Source organism: Corvus hawaiiensis, chromosome 19 (assembly GCF_020740725.1).
Source record: "Corvus hawaiiensis isolate bCorHaw1 chromosome 19, bCorHaw1.pri.cur, whole genome shotgun sequence".
In the NCBI taxonomy this organism is placed as follows: Eukaryota; Metazoa; Chordata; class Aves; order Passeriformes; family Corvidae; genus Corvus; species Corvus hawaiiensis.
The window spans coordinates 10,742,953-10,764,555 of record NC_063231.1 but is presented as its reverse complement, the minus strand read 5'-3'; the positions used below and the strand labels follow the sequence as shown (position 1 = coordinate 10,764,555).

Genomic DNA, 21,603 nt, shown 5'->3' with positions numbered 1-21,603 from the left:
ATATTTACTTATGTGGCAGAAATCTTCAGCTTCTTGTTAGCGAAGATAATACTGATTGAAGTGTTACAACAATTAAACTTCTTCCTGAAGGAAGAACTGCACAGATGAACACAGAAACTCTGACTCCAAACCAACAGCCAAAGGATCTGCAGCAATACACTTCTGCAGCAACCAACAACAGGCTGGCTTTGCTACATCAGCTCATGCAACTCTAAAAAAACACTTGCATCCTGTCAGTGAAGAGAGAGCATATCTAAAAAGATAAATAAAATTTTAAATAAAGACCTTAATACAGGCATTCGTAATGCAAGCAAACACTGCAGAACGTGGAAGTAGAGAAATGAGAGGCTGCAATCATGTTACCTGCAGAGCAGGAAGCTGAGGGTTTTGTGGTTTTCCTTTTCTGTGTGGTTCCAGATGAGTAAAATCCCCATGTTCCCAGCCAGGACAAACCCAAGCCTCTGCAGAGCTTGGCTCCAGCACATGGATCACAGTCAGGAGGTGAAACTTCTGTGAAGAGCTCTGGTCTCCTTCCACCACCCAGCTCAAAGCCTTCTCCTTCCCTGATGGACACACAAACCCTTTCTCTCCACAGAACTCCTGTTGCCTTTTTGTTGCTACAGTTTATACAACTGAAAAAAAAAAGTGCTTTTTAATATTTACTGTATTTATCTTGCTGCACTACTTACAGGCCCTAACTGTCCTTAACTGGCCAGTATGCCCCTTGGATCCCCAAAACCTTTGAGAGCACCCAGGGCAGCAGGTATGGCAAGGGGCACAGTGGTGCTGCTGCTCAGCACCCACAACCCCAACTGCTCAGAGGTGCAAATGGAGAAACAAAATGGCTCTGGAGTTAAAGCTACTCCAGCTGGTAATTCCTGTGGCTTCCCTCTCCAGTAGAGCAAAACTTGCTAGAAATATTATGAATCGCCAATGAGGGTGCAAGCCATGTCCATATGCTGCTCCTGAATTTGTATTTACCTACAAGTCCCATGTCCAATGAATCCATGCAGGATCAAGCTGCCATTCCCCTGTTCCTGGTATAATCAGGTTTTTGCACACCTGGGAAGGGCAGGAGTATAAAATCTGTGTGGAGATGAAGATCCATTCAAACTTTTATTCCTTTCTTTTGAACATCTCACATGAAGCAGCCAGTGCCTGTCAGAAGTAACATTTACTTGTGCAAGTCACAGCCACTTCTGGTCATCCTCCCTCTACTGAAACTGTTTGCTTCTAAAGCTTTCAGACAAGGAAACAGCTTCAGTCCCTGTCACATCCACAAACAAGCCATGTTATATTGCAAAATGCTGTTTTCCCTAAATATATATATATTCCTGGTACTGCTGACACCTCTGAACTCCAAGAGAAAAAAGCTATTTAATGAAAAGGATCCTGGTTTCTCCTCAACAAAAGGGCCAGAGATGTGAATCCACAAAAAGTGAGAAAAAGTTGATTGATTATCAAAACAAAACCAGAGAAAAAAGCTGAAGGGAAGCCTAAGAAAAGCCCAGCCCTTGCTATCATGGAAATACAATGGCTGTCACTCCATGAAGTGTCACTACACACATGCACAGATTTTTTTTTTTTTAAAAGTAGCCAAAGCACTGGAACAGCCAGCCTATGAAAATGCACTTGTTCACATGTTCTTAGTGTTCCTTTAACTATACACAACTTCTCAGGAGGAGAAACGAAATTACACTGGGAAGGGATCCTCACATCAAAGTCTGGGAAATACGTTTCAAACAGTTCTGAGGTTTGCAATCCTGACAGAAACAGGAAAAAAAGAGAAGAGTCCCTGACCCTTTCATTTTCTTTATACAGACTTGTCAGCAAAACATAAATAGGAAGCAACTACCCCTGAGAACAGCCCTCCCCACAGACAAGACAGAGCTGAGCACAGGCAGGAGCCCAACACACGAAAATGGAGAAGGGCTTGGGCGGTTGCCTGGGCAAGGAATGCCATGGGACAGGGACCTGAGCCACGGGAAGCTCAGCGCTGCATCCTGCTGCTCCGCAGAGCTGCACCCCAGGGCACTGCAGAAGCTGCAAGCTAAAAGCTGCTCTCTTTAGGCCAGCAGGAGTCAGTTCCATTGCATACTTCCCCCCTTGTTTCACCATTAATACACTGACTGCTTACTGTCAGGGCCTCCCAAATCTAGGTTAGCAGAACATCAACACATCTCATGTCTCACCTGACAGCACAGTTTTGCCAAATTATTCACTAAGGCAAAGCTGCCATCCTGAACTGAGGCTTGCTGCTGTTTTCCCCTGAAAGGGCTGTAGAGCACTGGGGATCAAATCCTGCCACTTCTCAATGGTTTACAAGAGAAATTCAGACACCTGTGTTACATTCCTTTCATTTACAACGAGCAGAGAATCTGCAAAGCATCTCTCTCCAGTAAAAAACCTTTGATCTTCTAGCATGGAGAACAGCAACTGCATTTGCCTTCTCAGCACAAAATAACCCCCACCTTCAAATTCAAGGTGTTGTTCTGAAGAAAAAGAAGTGGATGCACAGCAGAAACCAACACTTAATGGGAGAGGACAAAAGGTTTGTGCCAGCCTGTGCCAGGTCCAGGCCAGATCCCTCCTGCCCTCTGTAAGTGCCACCAGTTTCATCATCAACAATTACTGAGCACTGAGTACTTGAAAAAATAAATTAATACCCAATAGCTCCCACGATTCTCATTAATAGCTGGTAAGCACGACCTACAGAAATTGCCTGTGAAACAGAAAGCTGACAAATGGGTAAATGCATTCAAGCTCCTGTCATCCTTTCCTTCAAAATATATGTGACATTTGCATGGAACGTGCACGAAGTCAGCAAATACACCCCCAGCACTTTAACAAGCGGTTTAAAGAGAAAACTACAATTAACATATACTCTGGCAGTAATTAAAGCAAACACACTGTCACTATTTAGCAGTTAACAGTATTTTTAATGGAAAATACTCACCATCAAAATCTCTCTTTGCTGTAAACCACTTTTGCCAGGAACAAATGGGGTTTGTTCTGTCGAAAGAATCTTCTTTCCTAATAGCTCATGTCATAATTTGCCTGGTTAAAATCTAAAGGGGAAACAAGCCACAGGCACCTCTCAGCAGCTCTCTGGGCTGACACAGAGTGCCCATCCCGCAGCACAGGCAGCTGCTCCAGCCATGGCTCTGTCTGCAGGAAGGGGAAGGTCCAAACCGGCACAATCTCAAATGTGCAAACCAAGACCATCTATGCTCAGATGCACAACACCAGTTGCTCCTAGAGAATGAGACAGTCACAACTCTTGGAGAGGAAGATCTCCACTAGGCAACAATACAGGAAGTCCCTGGCAGCAAGAGCATCCTGGGCACAACCCCCTTTTTTCAACCATTTTTGTGTATCTTCTGCATTTTTAAGGCAAACTGTGATGCTTTGGCAAAGAGGTGGTAAAGTATTGGTTTAAGGCTTTTTCTTAATGCGTTTCTGACCTACCTGCATTCCTGCCTCCAGGCATAGGAGTCAGCAAAGTGATTTTAATGCAAGCATTTTACAGCCCTCCCCGGGCACTCCATGGCTGCCCACAGCACGAAGGAAGCTCACAGCAGTGCAGGTGAGAAACTACCAGCACACCACTGCTTGTAGGACAAAGTGCACTGCAGAGCCCAGAGCTGGAAGCACACATTTTCACTCCAAAACTGTCAAGGTCAGAAAGCCACAGAGATGCTGGAGGGATTTTTGTCACCTGCTCTCTGGAAGCCCTTTGGCAGCAGCCTGGCTCTGCAGTTCCCTGCCACCAGCAAAAGCAGCTCCCATGTTTTCCTACACTTCCAGGTAGCCAATAGAGTGAACAGGGCTGGGCAGAAAGGGTTCACTGGTTATCAGTCCTCAGCTTGCAGCAGCCTCAGAACCCCTTAACTCCTGCAATGGCAAAACAACAAATTCCCTTCCCTAAGATCTCATTCATCACCGGTTTGCTACAGGGGCTACCTACCAATTAGACCCAGCTGCTGAGCTCTGAAAAAACCTCATTATATTACAAAACCCTCTGATGACAAAGCCTTTTTATTTCCTTTTTTTCTGTGGAATATCTCTTATTCAAGACTTTTTGTTTGCTAGCAGACTTCAACCCTTCTAACACTCTATCCCTGACAGAAGGTCTCAGCTTCAGCTGAAAAACACTGCTGGGGAAGTTAACTAAACTCCTGCAGAAGCACTTCCAGTCTTAACATGTCAGACAACTCTGAGTTGGCAGACAGTCTGACACAAAAGCAAGCCATTGTCCTTAATAAATATTAATCAACCTTCTTGGGCTGCCGTAGTTCATATGAACCATCGGGTGCCAGCTGTTCCCAGCAAATCCCATCTCTAACTCAGTCTCACCTGCAGAGCCATTAACACAGCTGCATCATAGTCACCAGCAGGTCACTGCTCCCTTGTGCCCACAGACCACTTCTCCCCATCCAGACACCTCCAGGCCACAGCTCCCTGGGGCAGACGCTTCCCTTCCATCTCTTTTCACACCTCAGCCACTGTCCTCTCTGGTATTCACCGGAGAGGTCCATAAATCTACCTCAATTCCTGCCACACAGCTCTAGCTTGCAAAAGAGGTTTGAAATTCCAGCTTCAAACACCAAGTTTCCTAAATGTCTGTATATCCTGAGCGGAGAGAAAGCTATTAAGGAATAAATAGGTGCTTTCCAATCCTGTCTTAGGGGAGTAATTTTGACAGACAGCTCACTCTGTGCTGGAACACTGAAGCATAGCTCCTTCTCAGCTCTTCCAAGACAGAAAAACATCAGTCTGTGAAAAGTAATGGACAACAAAGGATTTTCTATATACAGTATCTCAGAAGAAATGTCTCTGAATAGCAGTCACAAAATATACTGAGATAAAACCCAAAGACACCGTTTAAAAAACATTAACAATTATCTCTTCAGATATTAGAATTGCTGCAACAAATTTGCATACTGAGTAAAAACAAAAAAAACTTTATGCAAATTGAAAGAAATGCAAAGGCACAAGATTTCTAAAATCCAGATTTAAAAAAAAAAAAAACAAAACCAAAAACTGAAACAAATCATGCTACCCTCATGTCACAGGCAAAGCAAAAGGCACAAATCCACCTCAACAATTGGTGACCTTTCAATTGAGTTCTTGCTGCACTAGCACTGTGAGAAATGGTGACTCTCTCAGGAGTAGGAATGATATATCTGGTTAGTCACAAGAAAAAGCAAATTCTCAGTACCAATATTGATAAAAAACAAGGGCAATGCTAAATAAAAGGCACAGCTTTCTCTCTTTATGCTTTTTCACAGAAGCTTATCTGAAAGCCTGAAGTAAGAGACCATTTCTCATTCATTCACTCAAAGGAGAGCATCAGCATTAAGACTCTTATCTTTCAATGTTTACTCTAAAATCATAAATTAAATGGATTTTTTAGATCAAACTTTAGGCTGCACTGCTTTGAATACAGAGAGGTCCCATCATCAGGATCCAGGGAACAAACACTGGCATCTGGCAGCAAAGGAGTGGACCAAGGTACTGTACGAAATAACAAACTTTAAGACTGAAGACATTGTTTTGTTCCCAGAAAGCTGAAGGTCTGGAGTAAATCTGACCATATTAAGCAATATTTTAAAACAGATGGTCCAGCTGCTCGTGCCCAGGCAATTTCCCACAGAAGCCCAGCCCTCCAGCACTGCCACCACAGCGAAAGACCAGACCTGGTCAAGCACAGCATTCCACACTTTCATCAAAGACACCTGCCCAGAGCCAGGGAGGACACGTACAGTGGCTTTTTGTAATATTCCCCCACAGGTGCTGCTAATGACAGCTCACCTGTACAACTGCAACCTGGGCAAGCAGCATTGCCCGCAGCATTCTCTTCATCCTCACCAGCAGCCAAGCCAGACTCACACAATCCCAGAATAGTTTGGGTGGGAAGAGACTTTAAAGACCATCTCATTCCACCCCCGGCCATGGCAGGGACACCTCCTACTATCCCAGGTTGCTCCAAGCTCCATCCAACCTGGCCTTGGACACTTCCAGGGATGGAGCAGCCACAGCTTCTCTGGGCAGACTGTGCCAGGGCCTCCCCGCACTCTCACAGGGAATAATTTCTTCCAAAGCAAAGAATTTCTTCCTAATCACACAGAGATCACACCAGATAATCACACTACAGAGCTGGGTACAGATCCATTGCTTGATGTAAGGGGCAGGTCACAGCAAAGCTCCTGTTCCTCGAGCAGTGACAACGACCCGAGCTGCCAACACTTGGAAGAGGCAGGTGTGATCCAGCAGGCTCTGGGATGCAGGCACTACAGCAATGTGCATGAGGAATTTAGCACCACTGCACTCTCAGGAAGCAGCAACCTTGCTGTTTACTCTTTTACTAGGGTAAATAACTAGGAGCAAACACAAAATTTCTCTGCTAAAGAAATAAACACCATAAAACCTCTCAATAAAAATTCCCCAAGTGCACTGGATTTTGAAAGTCTATGGAAAAAAGCTCTACTGCTGTGCAGAGGGCAGGCGGGCCCTCAGTATGGAAGGAGCCTGAGAGTCTGCCCAGCTAATCCTCGTGGTCTCACGCTGGGTAACAGAAGACTGTTGCAAAAATATCAGCCAGTAGCCCCAACTCAGATCCAGCTATCTTCTTCCCTTGCCCTTGTCCCCATTAACTCCTTCTCCCTCCAAGCTTCCAGTAAAAGGAACGCGTGCACCAGCCCTGCATACAAACTGACTGTCCCACACAAAAGCACCAAGAGGCCCCTCCTGGCTCCCGCAAGGTGTCCGAGCACCACAAAGAAGTTTTACACCTTTGCAGCCACCCGTGTGTGGCCTGTGGCCAGAGCCAGTGCTGCTGCCCACCTGGCCCATGCTTGCCCCAGAGCAAACTGACCCACAATGCCTTGATTTATGATGCTGCAACTTCTCCACTACAGCAGGGCTCCCAGTTTTTTGCCGAGAAGGTGGGAGCTGCATGGCCTTGTACCAATGATACAAAAGTCATCTCTGCTCGTGGCACCAGCACAGCTTAGGTCTGCTCCTGGTGCTGCTGCCCTAGGTGGCATCTGAGAAGGGGGGAAGCTGAGGTATCAACCTGACCTTGCTGCCCATGTTTTCTGCTCCATACAAGACCATCGGCAAACTCCAGAGACAACGTGACCCCCAAAGATACCACAAATAACATCCCATCCGTGGGAACAGAGCACCATATGCTGGAAAGGGGAGAGGAGGCTGGTTCCTTGCCTAGCCCAAGGCACACCAGGGCAGGAATACCATCACACTCAAACACCTGAGACACAGGCATTACAGAGGGAGCAGCACACGCATGTTGAAAGTGCCAGATCAACAGCTACACAAGTGCCATGAAATCACCAAGGTGTGGCAACAGAAAATATATCAGATAATGACTGAAATCATCTACTGAAAGCCAAGAGTCCTAAACGTTTTTAAGAGGAGTTTGATATGCTTATACATGAGGTAGAAAAGAGTAACTAGTGGACACAAAATATTAAACTTGTCGTAGGAATCCCTGGACACTCAGCTAGCCAGTTCCCTTAGCAGGGAGTAAGGGCATTAGCTGGGCTCTGGCTGATCCCAGCAGAATGTGTGTGCCCATGGAGCACAAACACACTTCTTTCACTGTGTTGCTACACATAACTATTTCACTGCTCTTTTCAAAGAGATTTCCAAGTGTCTTTGCATTTCTTTGAGTCCTAACATGGACCAGATCATATCAAACCCACAGTCATCTAAAACAACTGTCATACTTGGGACTGAATCATCAAGGTTGGAAGAGCAGTCACTTTTCTCCTGGCACATGAGTCAATGTCCCTGCTGGGCAGTAAAGCAGCACCAACTCCTGCCAGCTTAGATGAAGATGACCCAAACTTCTCCTTCATCAGCTCAGCTCCCATGCAGCAACCTGTGTTAGCTGCTAAACCCACAACTCTCGAACACAACGCCTGAAGGGACAGCAAGATGTTGACCCCAGTATTATTACACCCTCCATTTCTGCATTGCTCAACAGCATGGACATCAACCTGTTGAAGAGTATTGTCACAGAGCATTATCTGTCAGGACATGCTAGCACAGGATTGTTCTGAGAACACCGGGCAGTCAGAGCTCTGCTGCTGAAGTCAGAGTATCACCCAGCTCTCAGAGGGAAACCCAACACAAATCTTCCCCAAAAGCTGCTATTTACTACTTGGAAACAACACTGTGGACAAGTGGTTCCTGGACTGCGTCCCAAGTCCTGAGAGAGCAGCACAGTGCCCTGGTATGGGGCAGGGTGCAGCTCAGACTTTTGGCAGCTCAGCAACGAAGCAGGGTCCCTGTTGCCAGTTCAGTTCCAGGCTCCCGTTCAAGTCAGCCCTGACTAAGGCCTGCCAATATTAAAGCAAATGACCAGACCTAGAAACATTGCAGGGCCTCACTGAAACAAACTGTGCATTCACACATTCATTTCCCGTATTTTCATAGGGCAGGACAAAAGCAGCCATACTGACAAATCAGACCAGGAATTTCTTTCAAGTCACAGAAGATTCCAAACCATGGCCCTGATGGGGAAGTCAGCCGAGCCCTCCCACACAACCATCCAGACAGACACACACAGGCCTCGGACACCAGCTCCCACCACTCCTGTCTCAATCTTTGCCACTTCCACGCTTGCTGAGAAGATCCTTCTCCCATTTGCTCAGGTGCAGTCCTCATCAGCAGAATCAGCTGGGATAAAACCACAGAAACAGGCCAGAGAGTAAATTTTTGCTCTTAGCCCCAAGGACATCTAGCATTGATGCACGGTGGCAAAGCTTAATCCATAAGAAGCCTATCTGGCTATGACTGGCATAACCAGCCGGGCTATTACTCCAATTCTTCTCGAAAAGAAATAAATTAATTCGAAACATATTTTAAAATAGATTTTGCATTTCCAGGAGAATGCTGGCAGGCTTGTTCAGCTATTCCACAACATGTAGCTCTGGTGCAAAAAGAACTCAACTGCCAAGCTGCTGCCTCAAGCAGCACATATCTAAACCTTTGCATCCAACCCTTTCTTCTTCCAACAGAAGTCTGAGCTCATTCACAAGTCTTTTGTACAAACTTGCATACTAACTTACACCTTAGTGTCACACTTTCTAGTGACAACAGCTGGGCTATATCAGATCAGAAAGCAAAAAGCTGACCTCTTCCCCAAATCACGAAGGAAGCCAGCTCTAAAAGCTGACATGCAAACACCCCACTTTCCACATGCTGATTGTTGCAGCTACCCCAAGGCAAAAAGGACCTTGAAGAACATCTCAGGTCTCGGCTGTAAGTCTTGATCAGCATTGTACAAAGCTGTTCTGACCATCCTCCCCCTTCCTGCTTCTGCCCATGCAGGTTTCTGAGTGGGACAAGAAGAAAGAAGAGGATATCAAAGGTAGGATGAGGTTTCCAGAGTCTGGCATGAGATTAAATCCTGAACTGACGGTGTTCAGGAGAGGAACTGGTCTTTACAGGAAAACTCGGACATGGTCCCACTGCTCCCCAGAAGAGATTTCCAAACGCAGTGCTTTTATCTTAGTCCACGACCCCTCCCAGGTCAAACAACACAACCATATGTTTTTAAAGGAAACTGTTTTATCTCGGTCCACAAACCTCTTCAAAGTACAAACACTTTGCTTTCTGCTCCAAAAGCAAAGTGATAGTTAATTCAGTTAAGAGAACCACTTCCAGAGAATTAGGTCCAAAGCAAACCACACAACTCTTTTGGTCCACAGGAAAAAAATAAGCCTAGACAAAAACAGATAAAGGACAAACTCCCATTAGGCTCAGCTGTCTGCTCCCAACAGCTGTCCTCCTTACGCCACAGGGCATCTCCTGAAGCACCTCAGAAAGATCAGATGAATTATTCAAAACACAGACTAATTCCTGGCGATTGGACTCTTTGTTCGCTCCAGGACCAGCAGAGCTGTCTGCTTCCTGGAGGGCTTGCCCTGCCTCCACTAAAGAGCAAACACCAAGGCTTTGATTTGCAGAAGAGGAAATCAATTTAGCAGCTCATAAATACACAATTTGTGCAATACACATACTCCCATCTCCCTTGATGCTCATGCAGAAGTTAACGGGCCATACTCACTGAACACTGTCACTACACCAACCATGTGCACGGCAGCTCAGCTCACCTGAGAGGAGAAACAGGAGGGAGATGGACAGGGATACTTGGCAACACTGTGTTGTATTTCCTCACCAACAGCAACAGCAGAGATCTCGCCACTGAGGGTTACAGCCTGAGGAGTCAAGGTCACACATTTTGGAAGATGCTCTGCAGCATCACATGATACTCCTGATGCAAATCCAGGCCAATGAAACCTCACACGCCTTGCAAAGGAACTGTGCGGGCACAGAGCAGGCATCCAACAGGGCTGCAGAGAGCTCCACTGGGACTGTGCTTAAACAAATCGATAAAAATCACATTTGCACCTTTCCACCTAACCATGAGGAGACACAGACATGTTGCACCTACATGACCTGCAGGACTAATCCTGAAGAAACACCCACCTAAGTAGACCAGGAAATGTAAGTCATGGGGATCTTCAAGAGCTAAAGCTTCCCCTCAAACAAAAGGAAACCCAGTAAGATTGCAGATGCCCTTAAGAACCAGACTAATGTAACATAAATTAAAGTGGAATGAGAAATTTAGAACCAAAGTCAGCACGACAGCCTGTCCAAAACACCAGCCCCCAAATGCAGATGCTCAGGCTGACAAAGCTTCCCTGCCGAGGCAGCTCAACTGCTAAGGCAGAGCAAGTTTTCAACTTATCATTATTTCCAAATGTATTCGGCTGCCAAAGTTTATCAGTCTTCTACATCCTTTGGTTTAAAACACATCCCTACTGTCCTCTGGGTGCTCCGAGTTTACCACATCCAATCACAGGAATTAGTTCAAATCTCTCCTGCTGCAGATCTCCCTGCAGTCTATCCTTCCCTTCAGCTTCAGGAAGGGTCTCAGGAAAAAGGCCAATTCCCCCAGGCACAGAACCCATGAGGGAAGGCAGGTCCTGAGCTGGGACCACTCACGAGGCAAAGGGACAAACATGGGCCAACATGGGAAACGCCTGCAAGGTGAACAAACAGATAGGCTGTGTATGTTAAAGGCACGTGTATTAAAAGGTACATCCATAGCAGCTCCTGCAGTCAGTTCAATGCTGGTAGCACAGGACCACCCCTTTGAGAGGCTGCCACACGAGGTGCCACCTGCAGTGGCAGTTTTCCAAGCATCTCATATACAGTTTACGTAAGTCCACCTAGCAAACCTCAGCAAGACACCTGTAACAGAGATAACTTGTCCAACAACTCAGCAGCAGTACAAGCAGGTGGGTGGGGGTAGAAAACAGGGTGCAGAGTCAACCAAAAGCTATTTTGTCCTGTTCAGACACTGAAAGAACCATGAGTAAAAACCAAAGCTCCAAGGCTGCACAAATCCTTCCCAAGGCTCCAATCTTGTCCCAGGAGAATGAGGTGAAACCCACTCTCCTTGCATTTCACACTTTATGAACAATGGCTTAACTCCTCGGCACCTTCACAATAACTCTAAGCACTTTCCTTCTCATTGATTTTGATAATCAAGTATTTCAATATTTTGACAGCCCTCTAAACACCCAAGTCAGTGTCGACTGTGAGGGGTGAGCCTCACGCTCATGTTACAGACATCCTCCAAACCAGAGGGACATGTGTAGATGGAGGGACAACGAACATGCAATAGCTGTTCCACTCTCAGCCTAGCAGAGACACAGTATTCAAGTTATCTATGAGCTGAACTAAAGAAACACAGGTGAAGTGTCTCTCTACAGGGATTTACCATGAGTAACTACTGCACATTAACTAATCCAGCTATAATAACACACCTTTTTGAAAGACATTTTTCCTCAACAAGCACTGCACTGTCATTTACTCACTGCTCACACATCTCTTCTGCAATAAAACAAATCTACAATATGAAAAGAAACCTGAGTACCCACAAGACAGACAAAAGCCCTTCACAAAAAACACCAGCAGCCTGGAAAAACACAGTGGAAGATTCACATTACTGAAGGCATTGGCCAACGGAGCAGCAGCAGAACTGCACAGGGAGAACCAAAAACCAACCAAACCAATGTACAAACATCTTAAAAATGCACTAACTCCTAGGCAAGTAAGACTTAAAGACACTGATTCTTTTGAATTAGTGTCATCAGAGGGACTCAGTTTCTCATTCCAAAAGAGATGCTACAGCCCAGCAACCATAAATGACCAGGATCAACAAAGGAATCCCCAAAATATTTGTTCATCTCTCCAAAGCCAGCAGACAACATTGTACAATAATAATCCACCTGGACCAGAATATCCACGAAAAAGCCTATATGCCAAGGTGATACCTCTTGAACTACAATGAAAAGGTTCAACTGCCAGTACCAGGCAGCTTTTCCTCACCCTGCTGCTGCAGCACAGCAATCCCCACCTTCCTGAGTGGATGCTGCTGTCGTAGTACAAGGAAGAAGGGCAAGACACACATCCACATCTAAGAGGCATTTGAATTCAATGAAGCCCACTTTAAATGAGGTACATGAGAGCTGGGAACATCACCAGCACCTTTCCAATGCTGGTCCAGATCAGTGCACTCCAGCCTTTGAGAGGATGCCAGAAGCAGCACATCCATTCAGAGATTTTTATATCGTCTTTATAAATGTCACTTCAGTGAAGCCTGGATGGGTATTTGTTGCCAGTTCCTACCCACAGGGCAGAGCACTACACAAACACCCTGCACAGTTTCTTCCCCTTGCAGTTTTCCTTTCCAGTCTCCACAGGCTACAACAAGTAGCCTGCTTCCTCCACCGGGAAGCAGACCTCCACATTTTCTTTCACATAAAATCTTATCAAACCTGAATCCAACAGAAGACATCCAACTTCAAAGCATGATGCTAAAAAGCTGTTTATGTGTGTTTGATACATGCAGAGCTCGATATGGTTACACAAGAATCCTTTAAGCAATGCTTCACTGCATATGCACAAATTTAATTTCAGGGAGTCCTCAAAAACATGAAGTTTGGAAAGTACACATTTTGGCTTTTTTTGCTTCCTCACAAAACTGATCTTTCTCTTGCAGGATAATCCTCATTTTGATGGGTGACAGTGTGACTTCCACACCTCTTGGCTTCCTCAAATCAGCATAAAATAACTGAAAAGGCCTCCCAGCACTTGAGGAGACTAGTACTTTTGGGCTGCTCCTTTACCAGGAAAACAGACAGATCAAAAACATCAGGTGATTATAAGTAAATCAAAATAGAAAGCCAAAACGCAAAACCATGTGCTCACATACCAATACAACCCTACACACACAAGTGTGTGACAAGACTCAAACACAAAGCAGACATGGCTATAGGGCCCATACAGGAATAAACTGGAGGCACAAATGAATTAAAATACACTGGTTTGCTCACCACACAACTTTTATCTTTCTTAACAAATGCAAGTATGTCCAAGCAGACATACACCCATCAATCTGCCAGAGTCAGCCTCCATCAGTGCTGTCTGCTAACGCACACAGGTTTGGTAATTCCACCGAAGGCAAGTGGAAGTGCAGGCACCTTCTGACTGTATTCAATCAGTTCCCAGCTGCTCACCTGGCCTACGTAGGAATGGGCAATTAAATACACAGGGACAGAGAACACTCATTTTATTACCTACTGAGGACAGGCATTGATTCTCCCCTCCTGTACCCTCTTATCTTGTTCTTTTCTATCTTCCTTGTTCTCATACCTACATCATATGTTTAATTTACCTGGCCATTCATACACTGCTTCGTAGCTAAACTGCTGCTCACTTGCTGCTCCTTCACAACTCCAGCATCTCCCCACTGGCTCTTGTTACCCAAATTCCCCTGAGGTTCCCTAAGCAAGCTGCCATGTTGACACTGCTAAGTCACTTTCTCTGCCCACCGTGCCTCTCTGCTCAGAGAGGTAAGTCCTCCCCACCTGCCTTTTGACAGTGCTCACTTGTTCCAGCAGATCCAACATCTCATTCCTCTCCTCCTGCCAGACCTGGGACCAGGAGCACCTTCCTGGTGGGGAAGGGAGCAGCTCCAGTCACTGCATGCACTCACCAAGGCAGCAAGCAACAGAGGAGGACACAGGAATCATGGCATCTCTTACTGAATTCCCATACTGAGGATCACTCTGGTCGCAGTGATGCCCACAAATGGTTTCAAGCAATATTCTGCTTCTGCCAGTGCTGTGTGCAGGAGCCACGATTACCCCACTCACACAATGTACATTACACACACACACACCAAATTCACCTGACCGCAGTGACTGACACAGTCCATCGCAGTATTCACCAATTCTGTCACTAGCCAAACAAGAACAACCCCTGACCTCTCAGAAAGCCTCCCAGCAGCTCTTTTCTGCCAGAAAGAGAGAGGTACAGAACAGAGTTTCCTTGTAAATAGGAACTGATCACCCAACTTCAGTGAGCCACTGATGTCATGAATGGCACCCAAGGGTGAGATAGGGACTCTAGTTCATCTCCTCATGCACGCTGACACCTCTTAACAACCTCCCTGCCCTGGCTCCTTGCCTCATACCCACAAAGGACTCTCACAAGAGACAGACCTCCTCTGATTTTTGCTAAAATAGCTGGAGTTGGGTGAAGAGGGCAAGGACATCAGTGAGGGAGCAAACAGGACCACACACACACGCGAAGGGAACTGAGAATCCCAAATTCTGGTTGAACTGGTCAGGAAATCCCACCCAGCATATCTGAGCCATCATGTACACTCTGAGAAGACATATACAGTAGCTCTGTCTGCCTTTTAAAGACACCAGAGCACACCAGGCAGTGAGTATTTGGAAAAGTCCCAGTTGCCTCCAGTCTTCCTGAATGCCCAATGCAGCTGAGCTGATTCCATAACAATCAGTTATAAGCGGTTCCAGTTCCTGTCTGGCACTGTAGTTAGGATGAGTGACTCCACAGGTTGTAATTAGAATTAAAATTCTCCCTATGCCTTAGAATTAACTACATTTCTAGATTTCATACCACAATTCTTCAAATGATCACCTTCTGAATAATGGTAGCAGTAATGACTATTACTAATTTTGGCAATGAGAGAAACACAAAATTGCTCCAATTATCATTTGGGTGCTGTTTTTTCCTTAAATCACTGTCAAAGGTATCCTACTTCCCGCAGAATCTGTTTCCTCCACAAAACATCCAGGACACTAAATATTCAAGACTGTTCCTGAACTTTAACATTACACATGAGTAAGAAGGACAACAACTCTTCAGGCCAGCAGTCACCAACATCTGGACACACTTCAGTGTGCATGCAGCAGACATTTAAAAAATTATAGAATAGGATCTGTTTTAATACTCAGAAGCCCAGCTCTCCTTTGTTTCCAAGCTTTACCTTGAACACAGCACCATGAACTGCACTGGCCAGGAGACTCTTTGGGAACAAGTGAAGCTCCAGGTCCTTTGGCATGGGCAGCTGACCCAGGCAGCCAAAAGAAGACATGAGCTTGAAGCTGGGGCAACGCAGAACAATAAGGTGAGAAGGCCTGAAGCAACCCCTTGCTTGACCAGCAGGCTTGAGGGTCATGGCTGCACAGTGAGCCCAGCACATGGACAGGGCAGTGTCCCTTCACCTCTGTACTGTCACCTGCAGGACTTTAGCCTGTGTGTATCAAAAATGGCGTAGGATACAGAATGAAAACCAAAACTGGGTGGCTTGCAGAGACCTTCTGGATGTGCTACCCTTGCCCCAGACATCAATGTGATGGGCCTCAATTTCTCTGAAGACTTCTCCCCTGTACCACCATCCTCACAACTCTGCCGTATCCCCAGACCCTGATGAATGCTGTGACAGCTGACACTCCTTATAAAACTGCTGGCCTTGACACCAAAACAGAAATCCCCTGCAAGGGACTCTCTCCCCAGGTGAGCTTGCCCAAGTGCATGGCCTCCGGGCAGGGTCTCCAAAAGCAACAGACTGCTGTCCAGGGGAGCACTGTCACAGTCCCTTGGCATGAGAGTTCCATCCTCTCCCACTGCCACCTCCGTCACAGCAGCAGTTGCACAACCCAGGTCAGAGCGTTTCTGGCTGAAAATTAACTGAGCAGAACTTTTTTTTTTAATATAATTACTTTTTTCCAGCTTAATGACTTCCCTGCTCCACCTTGTCATGCTGTTTAAGCCAATTAAATCAACACCGACACAGTCCCACCTACTCTTCTCCCCACCCAGCAATGAATTCCTGCACCTCCCTTGCTCCAATGCCTGCCCAGCCCCACCACAAGCTGGGCATCCCCAACTTTGAAACACTCGCCACTTTTGTCAGGTTTTCTTTGTTCAACTCAGCTTGCCTTGGCATCAGCAGGAACACATGTTGTGGGCAAGGCCACTGTGCATCTTGGAGAGCAGCCAGATCTGCCCCAGCAGCCTGCACACCACCTGCAGCCACGTCCAGCCCCTTCCCACCGCACCCAGAGCCCATGCAGGTGGTGTGGCAGCACTGGTCCTTCTGGGACAGAGTTTATTGCAGGTTCCAGGAACCATCACAGCCACAGCAATCTGCTGCTCCAGAGCCCATCCAGGATCCCACACGCAACTCCTCCTGGGACACCTAAACACTCATCTGTTACCTTAGGAAAAACCACCAGCATTTGGGCATCATCACACTGGCCCATAGTCCTGAATCCATATTTAAACAGCCACTTTAAACCACCTACAGCAGAACCAACTGCCCTTCCTCCACTGGAGAGAGCGTGCAGATGCTACATCACCACGAGCCCACGTGGCATCACAGGTGCCAGGGTGCAAAACCAACTCTCAGCCTTGGAGACACAGGCGATTCAAAGGAACGACTCAAATATGAAAAATGGGTCAGGTAGAAATACAAGGGGCAACATCGAGGGCTGTAACTGGACTACAAGGCTAGTTCTTATTTAATCAGTACTGCTTTGGCATATCATGGTCAAGCTTTTAACCCATGCATTTCATTCACAAGGTCTGGGACTCTGGTTTTTGAAAGATGGATAATACTACCTTGACAAGGCCCAAAACGTAATCCTTCATGAGGTAGAAGCTACAAGGAGCCAAAATTCACCTTTTTACTCCAAGTATACCAAATTCTTCAGTTTAACCATCAGTTCTTTGCCCAAAGAAGTCCCCACCAGTCTCAGCACAGTCCATACCAGGAAGACAGAACACAGAATAGAGCAAATAAACGTGACAAACATTATTTCATGACAGTACCTGCACTTCTGTCACAGAGAGAGTAACCTTTCCTTTTTCCTGCTCCCAAAACAAGGCAAACTGCTTCTTTAATATTACCATCCCTGTATTTAACTTAAAAAAAAAAACAAACCAGCACTGTGCCACCTCAGCCTAATAAGGCCTAAAATGTTGCTCAACCAAAGAGTATTTTTCAGTGGTCTAACTTTAAAAGAGAAACTCAAAGGGTTTGCTGAGGCCTTTCTGAAAAACAAATATCCACCGTTTTTGCAAGGCTGCTCAACCATCAACAAGTGCCGGTGGGAACCAACACGACCCGCTGCAGCACTGTAAATTTCCATCGGAACGGAACGAAACTGAACCGCAAGTTCGCGTTGAACTGATTTTACTGAAACGTTTGTCTTGAGAAAAGCATATACTGGAGGCGGAGGACCGGGGGAGCCCGCGGCTGGCCGGGGCAGTGCCGTCGTGCCGCAGCCCCGGCCCGGCCGCCGCCGCTCCTCGGCCGCACCGCGGGGCTCCTGCGGGCATGGGCCGCTCCCGGCGCACTTCGCTCCGGCCGGGGCCCCCAGGGATGCTGCTGCAGCCGCGGCCTGCACTGGTCACCCGGAGCGGCCGCAGAACCGTCCCCGGCCGGGAGAGGCCGGAGCCGCGTCCAGCCCAGCCTTTGTCCCAGCGGCCGGGGCCGAGCTCCGGGCAGGCCCTGAGCCCCGGCAGCCCCGGCGGGCAGGGCCAGGGCCGCGCTTCCTCCCGCCGAGCGCGCCGGGCGCGGCCGGGCCGCCAGCGGGGCAGGCCCGGAGCGGGGCCGCCAGGGCCGGGCCGAGCCGGGGCTTCCCACGGGCAGCGCCGCTCCACAGCCGCGGCCCAGCGCGGGGGGCGCGAGCCGGCAGCGCCCAGGGGTCCCCACGGCCCGGGCAGGGCGAGACCCGCGGCGGCTCCGGCCCGGCTCGGCGAGGTCCGGCGCTGCCCGGGCCGGCGGTGCTTACCCTGCATGCTGCTGCTGCTGCTGCTGCTGGCGGCGCCCGGGCCGGGCCCGCTCCCGCTCCCCCCGGAGCCGCCGCTGGGGCTGGGAGTCGCCATTGTGCGCGGAGCGGGAGCAGCGGCGGCGGCGCTGCGCAGGGCCCTCCCCGGCAGGGCAGGACACACGGCCCCGCCGCCCGTCCGCCCCCGGCTGGGGCCGCGAAACCCCTCCCCGCCGGGGCCCCGCGCCTGCGGCACCGCTGCGGCGGGGAGGGGGCGGCGCTGCCTCCCGCGGGGGGACGGGACATCCCCGGGCGGTCCTGCGGCTCCGCTTCGCTCCCGCTCCCTCGGGCCGGGGGGCATCGCCCGCAGCCTGTCAGGGGACCCCGCACTGCGCTCGGCCCCGCCAGCCCTTCCGCCGGGGCCGCCCGGACATCTGCTGTCCTATCTCACGTCCGTGTGGCCGGGGAGGCCCTTCGGGGGCCGGCAGTCGGCCCGAGCAGCTTTATCGCATTTCTCATCTTCACCCTAGGGTTAGGACCTCTCCCACACAGACAGCCCCTTGCAAACTTCTCCTGACTCCCCCGAGACCACAGGGCATAACTCCTTGCCGTGCTTTCCCGGATACCCAGGGCATGAGCCTCTTCCTGCCACCATCGGCCTCCCTCTCATTTTCCTTCTGCTCTTGGCCACTGCTGTTCATGCCAGCACATGGTTTCTGACCATTCCTCTTAACTCCAGCAAACCTACACTCCTAGTCGTAGGGGCAGCACATACTGTGAATTAGAGAAGTGAAATGGTTTCCCCAGAGCCGTGGGCTCTCTCCAGCCTGCTGCATGACGGAGGGGAGTCCCTTCGCCTACAGGAGGTCTTGTGCCCTCATCTTTGTAACAGAAATAATAGTGACCCCCTTTATGAATGGAGATGGGCTGAGGTAAGAGCTGGATGTCCCACGCGTTAGAAGTATGAGGACTCTTTCCCTGCTGCTCCGTTGCCCAGGCCACTGTGGAGGTGATAATACAGCCCTGAACACACACTGGAAGTGCCTCCAGGAACTGCAAACCACCATCCTTTGTGCAAGTGCAGTGCGGGAGGAGGTTGGGGCAGGAGCTGCCTCCCCAACCTGCCTTGATTTTTTCTTCTTTCTCTCCCAGTTCAGCTCATATTGATTCCTCTTGCCGCATATTAAGGCAAGATTTTTCTTTCCTCATATGTTTTGAACTTAGGAAAGTATCTTCTTCCATTCTAGAGTCTTCTGAGTCTTCTGGTTTCCCTGCTCCGTTGGGGGCAGGGGGGTCCGGGAGAAAGGTTGAAAAAGCCCCTGAAAAAGCCTTCTGCCCAAACCCTGCTCTGCAGGGAGCAACTCACACTCTGCTGAGCTCACCTTTGTCAGGAAGTGGGAGAAGAGCTCAGAACTGCTCCCCTCCCTAATCCCACATCTCTTCTTTCTCGTCTCTGTTTTGCTTAAGCCTTCTCTTCTGCATTAACCCCTGAGTGCAGGTCCAGGGTTGGCACCCCACAGGCTATGATGCAGAAACCCAGTGCCCACTGGCAAACACTGGCACAAGCTGACTTCCACTTCTGCTTTGTGCCACCTACATGTGGTTTGTTTACAATTAGGTAAAGTCATACTTTCCCCTCACTGCAAGTCTGGGAAGATCAACAGTACCCATTCTGACATGTTTGTGAAACCTTCCCTTAAAGACCTCCAGTTGTGCCATTCCCTAGCAATCTGTTCTGGCGCACATCCTAACATCATCCAAAAGCCTAACTGCAGGGTTTATTTTTAATTTGAAATCTTTTATATCCTGCCCTGTTCACTATGGCCATGGCCTTTAAAATGACCCCTTGGGCACTTGATGATGTGCAACATTGAACCGCAATGTTTCCCTTCCTGTCCTCGCCTCAGCTTTCTCTTCTACACATTACATCAATTCATTTCCTTCAGCCTTTCTTCATGTTTTCTATGCCTCTCAGCATCCTCAGTGACCTCCTTTGATGTTTTCTTTGTTCATCTGCATTTTTTGAAGTACAGCATCCCTAGCTAGGCATACTACCCCAGCTTGCCTTGCAGGCTACAGCTCACATGCTCCAGGATGGCATTTGCCTTTTCCATTGCTGGTGTTCAGTTTGCTCTCCATTACACTATAGACACTTTTTTTTTTGGGGGGGGAGGAGGGTGTTTTTGGGTTGGTGGGGGGGTTTTTTTGTTTTTTTTTTGGTTTTTTTTTTGCTGGTTTGTTGTTGTTGGTTGGTTGGTTTTTGGTTTAGGTTTTTTTTGAAAACTGCATCCACACAGTTCCCTCATCTGAACCTGTGTTGCTCACTGCTCATAAAAGTAATGCTGGAAGTTGTACTTGTTGAATATTGCCCTGTAGATTGCAGGCCATTTCTCCATCAAGTGCTGAATCCTGTTGTCTTTGCTGTCCTCAACAGCCTGGAGTAATTACCAGGTTTAATAAGGCAGTCATGGGTGTTAATCATCCAGGCTGTTAACTGAAGTAATTAAAAATATCTGGCATCAGAATGGACCCCTGCAAAAATTCCCTGAATATGTCCTTCCATTTTGACAAACACTGATAATTAGCACTTGAGGTACAATGATCTCACCAGTTTTACACTCACCATGCCCTTTTATCTTCTTAAGAAGGGCTCAGGAATGCCAGTGTTAAAAACCTTCCTAAAGTCAACATATGTGACATCTGTTACTTTTCACTTTATGCCTAAAAATTTGTGCCACACCAGGAAATGAGAGTGGTTTGTCAGCATTTTTTCCTGATGTTCCCTTCTCTCTGCAACCAGGACATCATCCACCCCTTATTCTGTACCATTTACATCATGCCCGGATCTTATACTTTCCAACTATGTTACATACATACACATGTATATTCATATAACTCTACACAAGCACAGGTATTATTTCAGTAGTCACTGGCCATCTCCACAAAGATGTCTGTTGAGTTCATTTAGTCCATGACTGGTGCATCTGGAGCAGTCCATGGTAGCTATGATACACTGTGGCATTGTCATTCAACAACCAATATTACACATGCAATTCAACATTACAGACTGTTCTCACCCAAACATCAAATCCCCTTGAGGTATGTATCATGTTTTCCTGTCCCTCTGCATTACCCACCTGGTGCACCCAGGTCCTTGAGCAAAAACAATCCCAGGGATGGGTTTGCCTTTGCTTCAGAAATGTGTCCTCTGAAGTTGGTCAATCAGGGAATATGGGGCTGCTCCCATTCTCAGGAAGGTGGGCCCCATCCTTCCCTGCTCCTGGCACCTGACCCACCAGTTAAGGCAGCTAAACCCAGAGCCCTTTTGGCAATATCAGCTGTGCAACCATGCATTTATCCCCAGATGTCCCTATTGGAATTGCAGTCAGGGTTCTGGGGCCAGGAACACACC

General features: G+C 47.9%; 1 protein-coding gene across 2 annotated transcripts in view; it reads right to left on the bottom strand.

Moving 5' to 3' along the window:
- Positions 1-18,387, bottom strand: part of MAP2K4 (mitogen-activated protein kinase kinase 4) — a 76,475-nt gene extending 58,088 nt beyond the window's left edge. Inside the window, exon 1 of one of the 2 annotated variants that reach the window (XM_048323591.1) lies at positions 18,216-18,387. In XM_048323591.1, the coding sequence (XP_048179548.1) occupies positions 18,216-18,309 (94 nt within the window). In that variant the 5' untranslated portion in view covers positions 18,310-18,387. The remainder of the gene's footprint in view (positions 1-18,215) is intronic. The other variant, XM_048323592.1, reaches the window with a different exon arrangement.
- Between the last annotated feature and the right edge of the window lie 3,216 nt (positions 18,388-21,603).